At 46.9% G+C, this 17,805-nt stretch overlaps 1 protein-coding gene across 1 annotated transcript in view; it reads left to right on the top strand.

Annotated features, from left to right (window-relative positions):
• Nucleotides 1–17,805, top strand: part of PPIL2 (peptidylprolyl isomerase like 2) — a 78,542-nt gene continuing 60,737 nt past the window's right edge. Inside the window, exons 1-5 of the mRNA XM_083418326.1 lie at nt 1–192; nt 2,074–2,123; nt 3,097–3,142; nt 4,765–4,827; nt 6,017–6,068. Coding sequence (XP_083274452.1) covers nt 161–192; nt 2,074–2,123; nt 3,097–3,142; nt 4,765–4,827; nt 6,017–6,068 — 243 coding nt within the window. The 5' untranslated portion in view covers nt 1–160. The remainder of the gene's footprint in view (nt 193–2,073; nt 2,124–3,096; nt 3,143–4,764; nt 4,828–6,016; nt 6,069–17,805) is intronic.

Raw genomic sequence — 17,805 nt, 5'->3', positions numbered from 1 at the left:
GCACTCCGCTCCACCGGAAGTAGCGGCAACTTCCGCTTTTCTCTTCAGAAGACTCTTTCTCTCTCCTCCGTTTGGATTACCGGCTGGGCTCCGTGTGGCGTTGCTTTTTCTTCCTCCCTCCCCGAGGCCACCGTAGAGGTGACCAAGCTCGGCAGCCAGGATGGGGAAAAGGCAGCACCAGAAGGACAAGATGTGAGTGGAAATCTCCGGCTCTCCCTTCCCACACCCGAAGCGAAAGGGCCCTCCTGGTTCGGTTGTGGTCAGGCTGGGGGCCGCTGAGCCTCTCCTGTCAGGCTGTTACCACACGGCGGGGGGGGGGGCTGTTGGGGTGCCTCGGTAGAAAAGGCGGCATATAAATGCAGGGGCGGGGGACAACAACAAAATATCTTTAATAATCTCTGCATGCTGTTGTGCCACTTTAGTTTTTTAGGTTTTGTATTCAGTTCATGGGTGTAGCCAAGGGGGGGGGCGTTGCAGGCCTAAATCAATACAAATCTGAGGTTCCGCTCCCCTCCTAACAAACATCATGCCTGTGCCCATGATTCGGTTAATACATTATACATTATACACACACACTGCTTCTGGAGCAACGGGACACCGCGATGGAAACCAAACCAGAGCGCACGGAAACACCGTTTATATATATGTGTGTGTGTGTGTGTGTCTATATATAGAGAGAGAGATACTCTCTCTCTATATATAGACACACACACACACACACACAAACGGTGTTTCCGTGTGCTCTAGTTTCCATCGCAGTGTCCCGTTGCTCCAGAAGTAGTTTAGTCCTGCTGGCCGCATGACCCAGAAAGCTGTTAGTGGACAAACGCCGGCTCCCTCAGCCTGAAAGCGAAATGAGTGCCTCAACCCCATAGTCACCTTTGACTGGATTTAATTGTCCAGTGGTCCTTTACCTTATATAGATACACACACACATATATAAATATATCTATATCTAAAAATCCACCAGGTTTTGCTGGACTGCTGTTTTTGTTTTGTTTTTTAATAATAACATTTTAAAATCAGTTTTCCAGTTTTACACCTTCCTTCTTCTTTGGTGATCACTTGTAGCTGAGTAAGATTGTCTTACATGAACACGGTCTTAACAGTGAGTCCATAAGTGACACTTGGAGGCCAATTCTGGATCCACACATCCTACCACAGTGGGGACATGTTTTCGGGCGGGAGTTTATCATGGTGAGGGTTTGCCAAGCGTGTCTTCCTCTTAGCACGTTTCTCCCTTTTGTTCTGAGTTCGAGCATCTTCAAGCCCATGACGCCTTTGGTAAAGGCTGTTCTCCAACTGGAGCGCTTGCAACAGTGCAGCACACCAACTGCATCGTTCACGAGGCTTAGATCATAGTTCTGTATCTTAGTCCAAAAGGCTGTAAGGTTTAGGTGGGTTGCATAAGTTGCCCTCTCGCCACATGCATTCCAAGAATAGTGCAGCTGGTTTTCAACTGGTTGCATTTGTTTTAAATCTAGCTCTGTCACTGGATGTGTATTGGCTGTTTATTGGTCGTTTTAAAAGCTATATAAAATTGTACCGGTACAGGTATAGGTTTAGGCAACTCAAAGCTCTGCCCAGAAAGTGACCTCAGTAAATAAGGCTTGATATCTGTAAAACAGGTTCTTGGGTTTTTTTACTGGTCAGAGAGCTTCATGCACACACACAACAACCGTATAAGGAAAGCTAGTACTATTATCATGTAGATGGTGATGGGGAACCAAGAAAAGAGAGAGCCATTTGCCTTCAAGTCTCCTGGTGAGTTTTTGGGCAAGGTGATATTTGAACCAGGGTCTGGGTCCTGACTGGGGCTTGCTTCTTCTTAAGTGCCTTTAGGATTGTAGCCTAAATCTTTTGGCTATTTATTTACAAGCTTCCTTCTCCTTTGCTCTTATTAGATGGCTTTTCCATTCAGCTGTGTTGCAAAAGGCATTTCAAATTTGGATGTCACACCCATTTTTTTCTGTATCAGAAGGTTCTCTAACTGCAGCAGCAGTTCCAAGCTCTGGAAACAAAACTTGGGGTGATAACTGTTGTCCCCCTAACTGTCTTTCTCTCTCTCTCTAGGTACATAACTTGTGCAGAATACACACATTTTTATGGAGGAAAGAAAGCAGGTATGTGGCTTGTATTTACAGCACTTTTATTTTAAGAACATGGGAAGAGCCTGCTGGATCAGGCCAATGGCCCATCTAGCTCAGCATCCTGTTCACAGTGGTCGACGAGAAGCTTGTGGGAAACACACAAGCAGGATTCAAGCATATAAGCTTCAAAATCCCTTGTGGTTTCCAGTAACTAGTATTTAGAACAGGCATAGGAAAATCCGGCCCTCCAGATGTTTGGGAATACAATTCCCATCATCCTTGACCACTGGTCCTGTTAGCTAGGGAAGATGGGAATTGTATTCCCAAACATGTGGAGGGCCAGAGTTTGCCTATGCCTGATTTAGAGGCATTGCTTCCTCCAACTGTGAAGGCAGAGCATAGGTGTTATGGCTAGTAGCCATTGATAATCTTCTCCCGCATGAATTTGTCCAATCCTCTTTTAAAAGGATCTGAGTTGGTGGCTACTACTGCCTCCTGTGGGAGCGAGTTCAGTAGTTTAACAGTGTGCTGTGTAGAGAAGTATTTTCTTGTCTCTGTCCTGGGTATTGCAACATTCAACTTCATTGGACGCCTGTGAATTCTAGTGCCATGAGAGAGGAGGAAAAACTTTTCTGCGTCCAGTTTCTCCACGTTGTGGACTCCATGCAGGAACTATCATGTTGCCTCTTATTCATTGTATTCTGACATACAGTTATTTCCTACTGTTTTCATGGGTGCATCATTGGGATCAGTAATGTGCATAAGGGGTGTGTGTGTGACATTATCCAATGACATCCATGATGTCTGCTGCATGCCCACTGGTGTGAATGATATTTAGGGTAACGTGGTGTATCGACCAGAAATCCACGGTTCATTCATGCATTGTAAAAGGAATGTTAGAAACTGAGACAGAAGCTCTAACATTATAATCAGGAAAACAATCTGTTTATCCCAGGTTGAACACGATGTGTGTGTGAAATATTTTTATTTTATTTTAATTGAACAGAAATTCCACAGTCCAACTTCAGACGTCTACCTTTTGATCACTGCAGGTGAGCACTGGAGAAATATTAAATTCTAATTTAATTCCTTTATCATTCTTATGGGGAAAATAGGAAGCTCCCTTATGCAGAGTCAGACCATTTGATCCTTGAAGCTCAGAACTGTATACTATACACTGGCAGCTGCTCCCCAGTTTTTCAGACAAATCTTTTCCAGCCTGGGATACCAAGGATTGAACCTAGAACCTTCATCATTTAGAATCACTCATTTAGAATCACCCTCCTTTTTGAATCACTCTCCTTTTTTAGTTGAGGTGACCAGAACTGTAGACAGTATTAATAGGTTCATTCGTAATAACCCCCTTTGCACCTTAATCACCTGTGGCTCCCTAGTGAGATCCACCTGGTGCCATCTTTACCATTCTTTTGGCACTGGGATAGCACATGAATTGGTAGAGCATGAGACTCTTAATCTAAGGGTCATGGGTTTGAGTCCTACATTGGGCAAAAGATTCCTTCATTGCAAGGGGTTGGACTAGATGACCATCTTGGTCCCTACCAGCTCTACAGTTCTATGATTCTAATTGCCTTTTGAGGAAGCTTATAAGCACTCGTCTGAACATGCCCATGTCTTCATCTGAGACTTTTCTCCATGTTACCCAACTTTATTTTTATTTGTTTATTTTATATAATTATTATATAAAATAATTATATGACCATCGTACCTACGGGACCGCCTCCCCTGGTATGCCCCACAGAGAAACCTATGGTCTGCAAATAAAAACATCCTGAAGGTCCCAGGCCTCAGAGAGGTTAGGCTGGCCTCAACTAGAGCCAGGGCTTTCTCGGCTGTGGCTCCAATCTGGTGGAACGCTCTGTCACAAGAGACTAGGGCCCTGCGGGACCTGACATCTTTCCGCAGGGCCTGTAAGACAGAGCTGTTCCACCAGGCCTTTGGTCAGGGCGCAGCCTGACCCCCTCCTCTGGCAATCTGCACAGAATCTCGCTTAATGGTTGCCATCAATTTGATTTTAATTAATTTTTATAATGAAATGTTTTTAGAATGTTGGATTATTTTGATTGTTGTTAGCCGCCCTGAGCCCAGCTTAGGCCGGGGAGGGCGGGGTATAAATAAAATTCATTATTATTATTATTATTATTATTATTATTGCATTTATATTCCATCTTTCCTTCAGTGTAGGCCATATCCTCCCTCTTCCCTTTTCCCCCTCACAACAATCCTGTGAGGTAGGATAGGTGGAGATACAGAGGTTGGCCCAGGGTCACCAGTGAGCTTTATGGCCCGAGTGAGAATTTGAACCCCATTTTCCCAGGTCCAAGTCTGATGCTCTAACCACTATACCGCACTGGCTTCCCCAGAGTTTTGAGTGAGGATCTACTATGAACAGGGCTGTTTTTTGGGTGGTGGAGCTCCAATTCCAGAATATCCGATCCAGAAATATTTCTTTGTGGTCATTGCTTAGGTCAGGAATGGGGCATATTGTCGAACTCCATTCTGTTGGGAATTGTTGTTCAACAGAACATGCATGGCCCACGGGGTCCCCATCCCAGGATTTAGGTAAAACTGCATTGCTGGCTTATCATTGTGCTCTTCTGCTGATATTTAATTCACATTTACTTAATCGCCACATTACTTCTTTTCTCCCCCCTAGCTTATCTTTGCAGCCATTTGAATATCCTGTATGCACACCGGAAGGCACCATCTTTGACTTGCTGTAAGTTGCTACTTTTTCAGTGGTCTCCCTCTCTTCCCCCCATTAGTACAGTGGTGCCCCGCAAGACGAATGCCTCGCAAGACGGAAAACCCGCTAGACGAAAGGGTTTTCCGTTTTGGAGGTGCTTCGCAAAACGAATTTCCTATGGGCTTGCTTTGCAAGATGAAAATGTCTTGCGAGTTCCTGCGGGGTTTTTTCCCCTCCCCCCCTTTTTCCCAAGCCGCTAAGCCACTTAACAGCTGATCGCTAAGCCGCTTAACAGCTGATCGCTAAGCCGCTTAACAGCTGATCCACTAAGCCCGCTAAGCCGCTAATAGCCTTTTAGCAGCTAAGCCGCTAATCCCTTAAGCCTTTAATAGCCGCTAAACCGCTAATAGCGCTAATCGGCTAAGCAGCTAATGGGCTTGCTTCGCAAGACGGAAAAAACCGCAAGGCGAAGAGACTCGCGGAACGGATTCTTTTCGTCTTGCGAGGCACCACTGTATAGCTCTTCTCTCCTTGAATTGTGCCATCTAGGATGCACAGTTCTTATCGTCACAAGTTGCTAATAGGTGGGGAGAATAATGTATGTCCTGAAAGACCTACGTTGGCTCCCAGTACGTTTCCGAGCACAATTCAGAGTGTTGGTGCTGACCTTTAAAGCCCTTAAACGGCCTCGGTCCAGTATACCTGAAGGAGCATCTCCACCCCCATCTGAGGTCCAGCGCCAAGGGCCTTTTGGCATTTCCCTCACTGCAAGAAGCGAGGTTACAGGGAACCAGGCAGAGGGCCTTCTCGGTAGTGGCACCTGCCCTATGGAATGCCCTCCCATCAGATGTTAAGGAAATAAACAACTATCTGACTTTTAGAAGACATCTGAAGGCAGCCCTGTTTAGGGAGGTTTTTAATGTTTGATGTTTTATCGCTGCTAATAATAATAATAATAATAATAATAATAATATTCTATTGGGAGCTTCCCAGAGTGCCTGGGGAAACCCAGCCAGATGGTTGGGGTATAATTATTATTATTATTATTATTATTATTATTAGAAAAGTGAGTTCATATCCAAGGTGTTATTTAAGTTGGGGGCTTCTCAGCTCACTTTCCTAAGCCCCTAGGCTGTACCAGAACACATGTGACTTTTCGGGAGGAACCAGGCATTTCTGATTTTGTATCTGATCTCTTGCATCCTTTTTGCTCTTGTTTTAGGAATATTGTTCCCTGGATAAAGAAGTACGGGACGAATCCAAGCACAGGAGAGGTAGGTTTTCTTGGATGGGGGGCGGGCGGGCGGGCTGTGTTCCTCTAGAAGCTGATGGCAGCCCAACTCCCATGAGCCCCAGCCAACGTAGCAAGCAGCTGGGAAGAAGGGGATTGTGGTCCATCAGCAAGACTGCTGCCGAGCCTCCGTCCAGTTTTCACATTTACTCTGGATTTGGTGTAATCAATTTTTTGTTTCCCAATTTAGCGAGGAAAGGAAATAGAATAAATAAAATTAAGGAAGAAATAAAAGAGAGAGAAAAGCAAATTATAATATACAGATAACTCTAGTAATAACGGTAGACCACAATCTGTTCACTTTGGCAATACAGTGACCATCAGTACAGGAGTAAATTAATAAATTCATGTAGGCCCTGCAGATGTTCAAATAGGTATTCACATGTAAATTATGCATATATGATATTCATTTAAACGTTGCCAGGGCTGTGAGGTCCTTAGACCAGAGGTTTTCAACCTTTTTGAGTACATGGCTTCCTTAACAAACTACATTCTTTCTGTGGCACCCCTGTGGGGCTCAGGAACCCAGTTATGCCACCTCTTGCCTGCAGAGCTGGCAGCCCCTCACCCTTTTTCGAACACCCTCCCTGGCGGAGTGTTCCCCTCAGCCTCCTCTCCTTTCCCCTCTCCTTGGGAGTCTTCTGGGCAGCCACTGCTGCTGCCCCTGGTCTCTGAGCTGCCCCCACCCCACCCTAAAGAGAGGTGCCTCCCAAAGGCACCATTTGCTTACTGAGGTTATAGCCAGGGCTGTTGCAATAAACAGCTGTGCAAACCATTGGGAGGCAGAGACACGAGAGGGCTTTGGAGGGAGGGAGGGAGGGAGGGGAAGGGATGGAAGGGGGACAGAGGCCAGTGTTGCCTTTGGCATCCCTGACCGTCATTCAAGGCACCCCAGGGTGTCACAGCACACTGGTTGAAAACCACTGCCGTAGACCATTGTGTAATAGACAATGGGTATTTATCCTTCCAGGCTTGAAGTACAGTGGTGCCTTGCAAGATGAAATTAATTCGTTCCGCGAGTTTTTTCGTTATGCGAGTTTTTTCATCTTGCGAAGCACCACTGCATTTAAACACTGACAGCGGTGGGGAGGGGCGGGGAGAAGCAGGACAGCTGCCGCAACCGGTACCTCAGACTCACCCGCGCGTTGTGGCCACCGTGTGACGCAGCTGCTGGAGGGCGGCGGGGCTCAGGAGCGTGACTCCAGGGAGAGAGAGGCACTGGCAGCAACGACTCTCTGAGGGGAGCGCGCGAGGGGGGTGGGCAGTGGCACGAGGCACTAACCGTCAGCGGGAAGGTAGGAGGGAGCCGGAGGAGCGGGGAAGCGAGCGTGCGTGCATGCGTGCAGTGACCGTCACCATGACACGAGAGGCAGGGCCGTTTCGTCTAGAGAAGCAAGCCCTTAGGAAAATCTGTCTTGCGAAGCACCTCAGAAAACAAAAAACTCTTTCATCTTGCGAGTTTTTCGTCTTCCGAGGCATTCGTCTTGCGGGGTACCACTGTATAAATCTCTTAGCCACCATAAGGACTCTCAAAATCCACTTTTGTTGTCCACCCATTAATCCAGGGGTCAGCAAACTTTTTCAGCAGGTGGCTGGTCCACTGTTCCTCAGACCTTGTGGGGGGCCGGACTATATTTTTTTTGGGGGGGGGGGATGAACGAATTCCTATGCCCCACAAATAACCCAGAGATGCGTTTTAAATAAAAAGCACACAGTCTACTCATGTAAAAACACGCTGATTCCCGGACCATCGGCAGGCCGGATTTAGAAGGCGATTGAGCCAGATCTGGCCCCCGGGCCTTAGTTTGCCTACCCATGCATTAATCCCAAGATTCGGCTCACTCTGCATTTTATCTTGATTCTGATTTGAAAGTTATGTGCGCATCTGCTATCCTGACTTCTGAGAGCATGCACCATGCTTCTCGGTTGTGGCCTGCATGCCGGTTTGAAATTGGCCACATGGTCCTCCTAGATTTAAAGAAAAGCACAAAGAGATGCAAAGCATCTGCTTTGCATGCAGAAACCCCAGGTTTGTTCCCCGGCATCTCCAGGTAGGGCTGGGAAAGTCTTCTTTCCAAAGCCCCAGTAAGCTTCTGCCAGTCAGCTAAGGTTTTGTATATGCAAAAGACTATCTGACTGATATGCACCTTATTTCATTCCTTGAGTTTCTCTAGATGGTATCCTTGCTATGTGTGCCCTGTGCAGTGCCAAATTTACATATAAGCTAAACAAGCTATAGCTTAGGGCCCCACTCTCTTGGAGCCCCCCCCCAAAAAAAAAATTAAAGGAAAAAACCAACTGGGTGTACATTTCCAAAATACAAGATTAAAAAAACAAATAAAATTGATAAAATACATATTTTGTTATGTGCAAATGGCTTTAGATACCTATTAGGTCCATAAATTACCATATAGCATATATTCAACACAAAAAACAGCAACAATTTGTTGGTGACAAAGGGCAGCTGGACATATAAAGGGCCCCATTACCTTCAGTAGCTGAGGGCCTCATCAAACCTAAATCCGGCCCTGCCTGTGTGCTCCTTTTCCTCCTTTCTGTTTATTGATGAAGCCATCCCAAACGTCTTGCCTTCAGTTTCTTTGTTAACTTGAGCCTCGTTTTAAATTTAACTCATTTCACATATTTATATTTATGTGTGGATATGTTTTCTCCCTTGGTTGCTGCCTTCTGCTGCTGCCTGAATTAACCCTTCTGGAAAACCTTTTGCTCTCCTGGGATTAAAGCGGTTACAGTGGTACCTCGGGTTAAGTACTTAATTCGTTCCGGAGGTCCGTTCTTAACCTGAAACTGTTCTTAACCTGAAGCACCACTTTAGCTAATGGGGCCTCCTACTGCTGCCGTGCCGCCGTAGCACAATTTCTGTTCTTAACCTGAAGCAAAGTTCTTAACCCGAGATACTATTTCTGGGTTAGCGGAGTCTGTAACCTGAAGCATATGTAACCCGAGGTACCACTGTATCTCTTGCCTAAATTGAGGCTAGTAGTGCCAACAGCATCTGAGCAGAACAGACTTTTATTTGCTGCAGGTTGCAATTAATCCGTGCTTCACAGTCAAACCCAAGCTCAACCTTTTGCTCCTGTTTTCAGGACAGTCCAGAAATACGTGACATTTATTATGAGGCTGTCTTGCTGGAACGCGAGACGCGGGTGGCGCTGTGGGTAAAAGCCTCAGCGCCTAGGGCTTGCCGATCGAAAGGTCGGCGGTTCGAATCCCCGCGGCGGGGTGCGCTCCCGTTGTTCGGTCCCAGCGCCTGCCAACCTAGCAGTTCGAAAGCACTCCCGGGTGCAAGTAGATAAATAGGGACCGCTTACTAGCGGGAAGGTAAACAGCGTTTTCGTGTGCGGCTCTGGCTCGCCAGAGCAGCGATGTCACGCTGGCCACGTGACCCGGAAGTGTCTGTGGACAGCGCTGGCTCCTGGCCTCTTGAGTGAGATGGGCGCACAACCCTAGAGTCTGTCAAGACTGGCCCGTACGGGCAGGGGTACCTTTACCTTTACCTTGCTGGAATCTGCAGAGATTTCTTTTAAACACTAGGTGGCAGCTGTGATACGAGTGTGAAAGGTTTGGCCCCCAAAAATCTTTTTGTACCGGGTTTTTTTGTCTATCGTAGAGATGTGCACATGGCGCTCTTCTTTGCAACTTGTAGCCACCCTCCAAGGTGTGCTTTTGGAATTATTCTGGCCGAGAAGCAATCTGTCAGCAGGAGTGTGATCCTGTGCATGCTTAGAATCGTTGGGTTGTACCCAACAAAGTTCTACTCAAGAGTAGACCCGTTGGAATTAATGAACCTAAGTTAGCCGTGCCCGTTCACTTCAGCAGGTCTACTCTGGAGTAGCAATGCGACAACATGATAGACGTGTATGAAATTTTGCACAGGGTGGAGAAAGTGGAAAAGAGAAAAGTCCCCCCCCCCATAACACTATATCTTGTGAGCATCTGATGAAGCTGAACCTTAAGAGGATTCAGGGTAGACGAAAGAAAGAGAGTACTTCTTTGCACAATGTGGAGTTAAACTGTGACACTCACTCCCATAGAAGGCAGTGATGGCCACTGACTTGTAAGGCTTTAAAAGAGGACCGGACAGATTCATGGAGGAGAAAGGCTGTCAGCTGCTATGAAACACGATGGCCATGCATTACCTCCACTGCCAGGGGCAGTAATGCTTCTGAATCCCAGTTGCAAGAAACCACAGGAGGGGACTCCTTGCCAGCCATAAGGTTCCTCACCACTGACTTTAAGGCTGCCTGTTGTTGTTCTTCTGCAGCTGTGGGACCTAATGTGGCCTGTGGCCAGAGCTTACCCATAAAGGTTTTTTTAATGTATTTGGTTTTGTTTTCTGTGAGGCGTAATTCCCACTGAGGTGGTAAACCTGTATCTTCAGACAACAACAACAACAACAACAACAATAATACTAATAATAATTTATTATTTATACCCCGCCCATCTGGCTGGGTTTCCCCAGCCACTCTGGGCAGCTTCCAACAGAATATTAAAATACAATAGTCTATTAAACAATAAAAGCTTCCCTAAACAGGGCTGCCTTCAGATGTCTTCTAAAAGTCTGGTAATTGTTTTTCTTTTGACATTTGGTGGGAGGGCGTTCCACAGGGCGGGTGCCACTACCGAGAAGGCCCTCTGCCTGGTTCCCTGTAACTTGGCTTCTTGCAGTGAGGGAACCGCTAGAAGGCTCTCGGAGCTGGACCTCAGTGTCCGGGCAGAACGATGGGAGTGGAGACGCTCCTTCAGGTATACTGGACCGAGGCCGTTTAGGGCTTTAAAGGTCAGCACCAACACTTTGAATTGTGCTCGGAAACGTACTGGGAGGTGCAAGTTGGCCGTGGCTGAATGCTCCTCCATACAAACCCCACCCCCAATGGAGAAAATAGTACATTGGTGACAAGAAGTGTTCAAATTGCTGAGCCTTATTCCTGATGTGGTAGCTTTGTCTGCACAGGTTTCTTCTGTTATTTTGGTATGGAAAATGTTCTGTCAGAGTGAGCCCCCAAGTACATTCTGAAGTGATACATCCTATGTGCAAGGTTTAGCACCTCAGTGCAATCTGAGCTGAAGGGTGCAAGATGGCGCTGCAACAATATGCCACGTTTAGTTTAAATTGAGAATTATTTCTAGCTCTGTGACAGCAGATGGATCAGTTGCCGTGTTCTCACAGTCACAACTCAGCTCAATAAGTCTAGGTAATAATGAGCCTCTTTTCCGAGCACATAGCTCCTTTGTGGCGCTAACAAACAATCCAGGAATCCCTCTAATTAACCACTGTTTCATGATTATGAACTGCAACGCTGTCCATGATCCAAACAGGATAAGTGTTACTTTAGCAGAGGGCTTCTTAGTAAATTTTGCATGAGCTGCAAGCAAACCAGTGATAGGTTCTGAATGCCTGTTGTCTGCCTTGTTTTTCTCCTCCAATGGAAGTTGTGGGGGTTTTAATAGCTGATGGGTACAGTGGTGCCCCGCAAGACGAATGCCTCGCAAGACGGAAAACCCGCTAGACGAAAGGGTTTTCCGTTTTGGAGGTGCTTCGCAGGACAAATTTCTCTATGGGCTTGCTTCGCAAGACGAAAATGTCTTGCGATTCCTGGGGTTTTTTTTCCGCCCCCCACCCCCTTTTTCTAAGGCACTAAGCTGCTAATAGCCTTTTAGCAGCTAATCCGCTAATCCCTTAAGCCTTTAATAGCCGCTAATAGCCGCTAAACCGCTAATAGCCGCTAAACCGCTAATAGCGCTAATCCACTAATCCGCTAATGGGCTTGCTTCGCAAGACGAAAAAACCGCTAGACGAAGAGACTCACGGAACGGATTCTTTTCGTCTTGCGAGGCACCACTGTATTCTGGAAGGAGCAGGGGAAAAATCTGCGCCTTTTCTATGATGTGTTAATCCAGCATCCGCCAACCTGGCGCCCTTTTGGACTACAACTCCCATCAGCCCCAGCAAGCTGAAGCTGTACTCTGAAACATCTGGAGGGGGCCAGGTTGGCAAATGCAGTGTTAATAATAATAATATGCTGATAACTCTTCCTGAAATGTAGCCTGGGGATGACTAAACCTTCCCCAAGTGCATTAGAGAGTTATTTTCATGCCTTCCTTCCCACTCACTCCCATACTTGTTTTTCTGTTATGCTTTTCCCATTGTCATCTCCTGCAGATGGGAGTGTGCAGTGCTGCCGCTGTCCATTTAGGGGAGAAACATTATTAATTGACCTTTGCAACATCCTCCCCGGCTTCCGCAGAGTTGTTCCAAGGGATAATGTCATATCCCTTACCTGGATTGTTGGGCTTTGATACCGGCACTATGGTTACAGTTCAAGAGAAATTAACACTGTGGTGTGTCTTGTGATTTCTCTATTTTTCTTGCCCAGCTGCAGAACATGAACAGTTCAGTAGATCTGGCTGACTTGGACTTTTGGCTTGGCCCCTTTAGCTACTGTTTTTAGATAGCTTGCAGGTGGGCATGCTTTGGCTTAAGTGGCAGTTGGGAATAGATCTGTGGATTTCATTAAAGCAGGCATAGCTAACATTGTGTCCTGCGGATGTTGTTGGACTCCAACTCCTATCATCCCTGACCATTGGACGCTCTAATGCAAGCATAGGCAAACTCGGCCCTCCAGATGTTTTGGGACTACAACTCCCATCATCCCTAGTGGTCAGGGATGATGGGAATTGTATTCCCAAAACATCTGGAGGGCCGAGTTTGCCTATGCCTGCTCTAATGGGACTGATGGGAGTTGTGATGCAGCACAGCTTGCCTTTAGGGGCCCTGTAAATCTTCTGCTTCTCCTACAATTTGCACACTGCTGTAAGCCAACTCCACTCCAACTGGGTTTGGAATGGGTATTTCCTCGTATGGCTTTAATTTGTTGTTTTTGTTGTTGGTGGCAGCCACATCCATCTGTCCTGAGAGACAAAGAAGTGCGCCTCCAGGGGTGAAGTCAAACCACTGTGCTAGCAGCACTGAAGTGACCTCTTTAGAGCGCAAGGCTGGGCAGTGTGTCTGGAGGTCCTGGGCTGCCCAGACAACAATGCTCCCCTCTTGGTCTCGCTGATGTGGACTGAAGAAAAGCAGAGCAATACATTTGGCACCAGATTGGCTACAGGAGTTGACAGAAGGAGGCGCATGAGACTCCACTCCAGATTAGTGTAAGGGTTTGCTCCTTAGCCTTTTCTTCTCTCGGAAGATATCCCACAAGTCAGTGAAGGATTGCTGGTCTATTAACTCTTCGTTCTCGTTACAGTGGTACCTCGGGTTAAGTACTTAATTCGTTCTGGAGGTCCGTTCTTAACCTGAAACTCTTCTTAACCTGAAGCACCACTTTAGCTAATGGGGCCTCCAGCTGCTGCCACGCTGCCGGAGCACAATTTCTGTTCTCATCCTGAAGCAAAGTTCTTAACCTGAAGCACTATTTCTGGGTTAGCGGAGTCTGTAATCTGAAGCATATGTAACCTGAAGCGTATGTAACCCGAGGTACCACTGTATTGGGGAATGGCGATCTTTTAAAAATCTGTTTTGTTTTCCACGCCACCCAGAGAACTGCTGTTGTGATGTGTTGTATCTTGAGGAGAATGCTATTCCACAGAACAGGGGCAGCCGCACTAAAAGCCCTGCACTAAGTTGCTGCAGAGTGGGCTTCTGAGGTTTAGAAATTTCAAGCAGATCATAGGGCTCTATTAAGGGATAAGGCCACCTCTCAAGTAACCTGGTCCTAAGCTGTGGAGGGCTTTGTATTTTGGTACCAACCCATTGAACTTTGTCTTGGTAGCTGATTGATATTTAGAACTTGCACCTTGAGCTATATTGGCATCTAGTGTTGATGAATAGGGACAGGAGCATATTTTTGGTGATGTATACTTTATTTTTATCCTGCCCCTCTTCCAAGGTGCATAGGCCGGAACACTTCCTCTTCCCCTTTTTATCCTCACAACAAACAACTGTGTAAGGTAGTTTTGGCTGTAAAGTAGACATCGGCCCAAGAACATCATGGCCGAGTGGGGATTTGAACTTGGGTCTCCGTGAATCTAGTCTGCTACTCCAACCACAATGCTGCACTGGCTTAAACATGAGACTAGGTGGGTGATACGTTGCTTGGGGAATGGCTATAGTTCAGTAGTAGGAGAATCTGCATGCAGAAGGTCCCAGGTTCCATCCCTGGCATGTCCAGGCAGGGCAGGGAGAGAGACCCCTTGCCTCAATCCCTGGAGAGCTGCTGCCAGTCAGTGTAGACAAATCTTAAGCAGTTGGACTAATGGCATGACTCTGTATAAGGCTCAGTTGATAAGAGAATGGTGCTGATAATGCCAAGGTTGCAGGTTCGATCCCTGTTTGGGACAGCTGCATATTCCTGCATTGCAGAGGGTCAGACTAGATGATCCTTGGGGTCCCTTCCAACTCTACAGTTCTTCCTACGTTTCTGTGCCTTGAGGGAAGGGCTGCAGCTCAGTGGTAGAGCATCTCCTTTGCACACAGAAGGTCCCAGATTCAATGCATGGCAGTGGGATCTCCAGGGCAAGAACTGCCAGCTGAAATCCTGGGAGCTGCTGCCAGCCAGTGTAGACAATATTGAGCTAGGTGGCTCAGTAGTCTGACTTAATATCAGGCAACTTCCTATGTTGGTTTGTTATTACGCAGTTCTGTGGGTTAAACCACAGAGCCTAGGACTTGCCGATCAGAAGGTCGGCGGTTTGAATCCCCGTGACGGGGTGAGCTCCCATTGCTCAGTCCCTGCTCCTGCCAACCTAACAGTTCGAAAGCACATCAAAGTGCAAGTAGATAATTAGGTACCGCTCCGCCGGGAAGGTAAACGGCATTTCCGTGTGCTGCTCTGGTTCGCCAGAAGGGGCTTAATCATGCTGGCCACATGACCCGGAAGCTGTACGCCGGCTCCCTCGGCCAATAAAGCGAGATGAGCGCCACAACCCCAGAGTCGGCCACGACTGGACCTAATGGTCAGGGGTCCCTTTACCTTTTACCTGAAAGGCAGGAGATGAGACTTTTGTGCCGGCTGCAGCTTCCAAGCTGCCTTCAAGAGGTACCCCCACCCCACCCTCCTTTAGCGGTTATGCATGGGCTGCCCCCTTATCTGTGTGGGATGCCCGGTGGAAGGAAGAGACCTCATTTTCTCTCAGTGCCTGGCGCAGCCTTTTGATGTCGTTGGATACAAATCCTTTTAATGCAGCATGGCACCCTACGTGCGTGACAAATGGCCGTGTGAGAATTTGTCGGCTGGCTCATCCATCACACGCTTGTCCGTGGCAGAAGGGTAATCAATTTCAGCCGTTCGGCTTGTTTCATCTTCGGTCTGCCCTGGTGCCCCACTAACCTACACAGTCAAAGAGCTCCTGCTTTTGTGTGATGGCGGCTGCCAGGAGGGGCGGGAGAGGCTGCCCTCCTCAGTCCTGGGAGGGGTGAGCCGTGTCAGCTGGCAGATGGGAAGAGAGAGAGCTCAGTGCCTAGGCTTGCTCCTAATTGCCAGAAAGGAGGCTGCCTTGCCAAAAGTCTCTTCGCTGGTGTGGTGTGTTTTTTTTGGGGGGGGGGGGAGATAAAAGGCAGCACCCGTACCCCATGCATCAGCCGTATGACATGCCGTGATTTTGATTTCCATTTTATCTAAATAAATGGTGCGGTAAACCCATCCAGAATTAATTTTTAAAAAGAAAAAATGCATGTCAAACTGGGTCTGTGCACATTAATTTAAATTCTGCATCATGATAACCCGGATTCTGCAATATGAAGCAGTGCTGCCAGCTTCATGCATGATTGGCTTGCCTTCCATTTCCTGGAAAAAGACAGAAATGATCACTGGACAGCATTGTTTCCCTAATATTCTCACGCACTTCCTGGACCGTCAGGCTTTGTAAACCTTTGCATTTATTTGTCTGGCTTCCACTGGCCACAATGCCCTTGTAGTTTTACTGGCAGCTGTATTATCCATTCTGCTAACAACAAATTACGCTGCATTATTTTTTTTACAGATGGCTCCGAGTCACAGGATCGTGTGGGAGTAGCATGAGTCCATATGGACTGCGCTGTTGCAAGGAAGTTCTTGTCTGAATCATCGCTGTTTACTGCAAGAACCTCTTTGCAATCTTTTCATTACTTTTATGAGCTTGGAACAATCTGTTGATTATATTCTGGCTCCCAGAGCTTTAGAATCGTTTGGGTTCAACATGACCTAGTTGCTTTCCGTTCCTTTTCCCCTGTTGGAGACGGAAAACAGGAACACTGAGCAAGCTCCTCCTCCTTCATCCTCCACTCTGACTATATTCAAGTTAATCTCCTCAAGATCTCCAGGCAGGACTTCATTCTGGTTTGAATATCATTTGTACTTTACAGTATTCCATGCCTTTTGATCAAAAAATTCCAATTAGAAACAAACAAACACCTTCCCAGCAACCCTTATTCCTTATGGCAAAGCCTAGGGAGTCCTTCACCTTCAGGTCAACTTTTGATCCTAGAGTTCACTGGTGTTAATGCCAGAGATCACCATGAATCCTCTTCACTTTTCTCTAAGCTGACTTCTCTCACCTAGAGCCCCTTTGACCCAAGGAAGAGTCTCAATATTTTATTCTCCCTCACAGACTACCAAGGTTGCAGTGGTGAGACTCTGACCTCTGTCACATTAGGAACGTAGGAACCAGTCTCAGATTACTGGTCCACCCACCTTACTATTGTCTACACTGGCTGGCAGCAGCCCTCCTGGATTTCTAACTGGGTTTCTCTCCCAGCCCTACCTGGAGATGCCAGGGATTGGATCTGGGACCTTTTGCATGCAAAGCAGATGCTCTCCTACTGAGCTAGGACCTTTCTCATTGAATGCCACCATCGCAAATTAATGGGACCTAATTTACTGGCTGACACAATAGTGTACAGTATTTGGGGGGGGGGACCCAGAGAAATCCCTCCAAGAGACAACCTCTCTAGGCCATGCTGAAATAAGGATTCTATGAGCTAGCTCATCGCCAGCTGATAGAATACAGCTCTTCAAATGCCAAAGCTTGAATCTGAGTGCTCTGCTAATAGCTACATTTCAAAGGAACTATTCCTATGTTCAATGCAATTATCACCTAGCTGTGATAATGCACTGCCTTTAAAATCCCTGGCCAGCTACCTGCTACCTCTGTTAGGGAGTGATACTAGTAGACCTTCACCCTGAGAACCCATCCCTAAATAATTATCTAATAACAAATAAATAAAAATATTATTTACATCCGGCTGGGTTGCCCCAGCCACTCTGGGCGGCTTCCAACACATATAAAGAAATAATAAAACATTAAACATTAGAAAGTTCCCTATACAGGGTTGCCTTCAGGTGTCTCCTAAAACTTGCATAGCTTTTTATCTCCTTGACATCTGATGGGAGGGCGTTCCACAGGGAGGGTGCCAGTTCTGAGAAGGCCCTTTGCCTGGTTCCCTTAGCTTCACTTCTCGCAGTGAGGGAACCACCAGAAGACCCTTGGAGCTGGCCCTCAATATCTGTGGGACTTTGTGCTTTGGAGTGGTAGATCACATTTAAAGCACTTTTATACCACTTTTAACTCTCAAGGTTTCACCCCAAAGAATACTGGGATCTGTAGTTTATTATGGGTGATGGGAATGATCAATCTGTGAGGGGGTCTTCTAACAGCTCTCAGCACCCTTAACAAACTGCAGGTCTTGGGATTGTTTTTGGGGAAAGCCTGTAGGTCAA

The sequence above is a fragment of the Podarcis tiliguerta genome (genome assembly GCF_965153285.1).
Source record: "Podarcis tiliguerta genome assembly, chromosome: 16".
NCBI classification, from domain to species: Eukaryota; Metazoa; Chordata; class Lepidosauria; order Squamata; family Lacertidae; genus Podarcis; species Podarcis tiliguerta.
The sequence above is the reverse complement of the archived record's forward strand: the minus strand, read 5'-3'. Positions and strand labels throughout refer to the sequence as shown.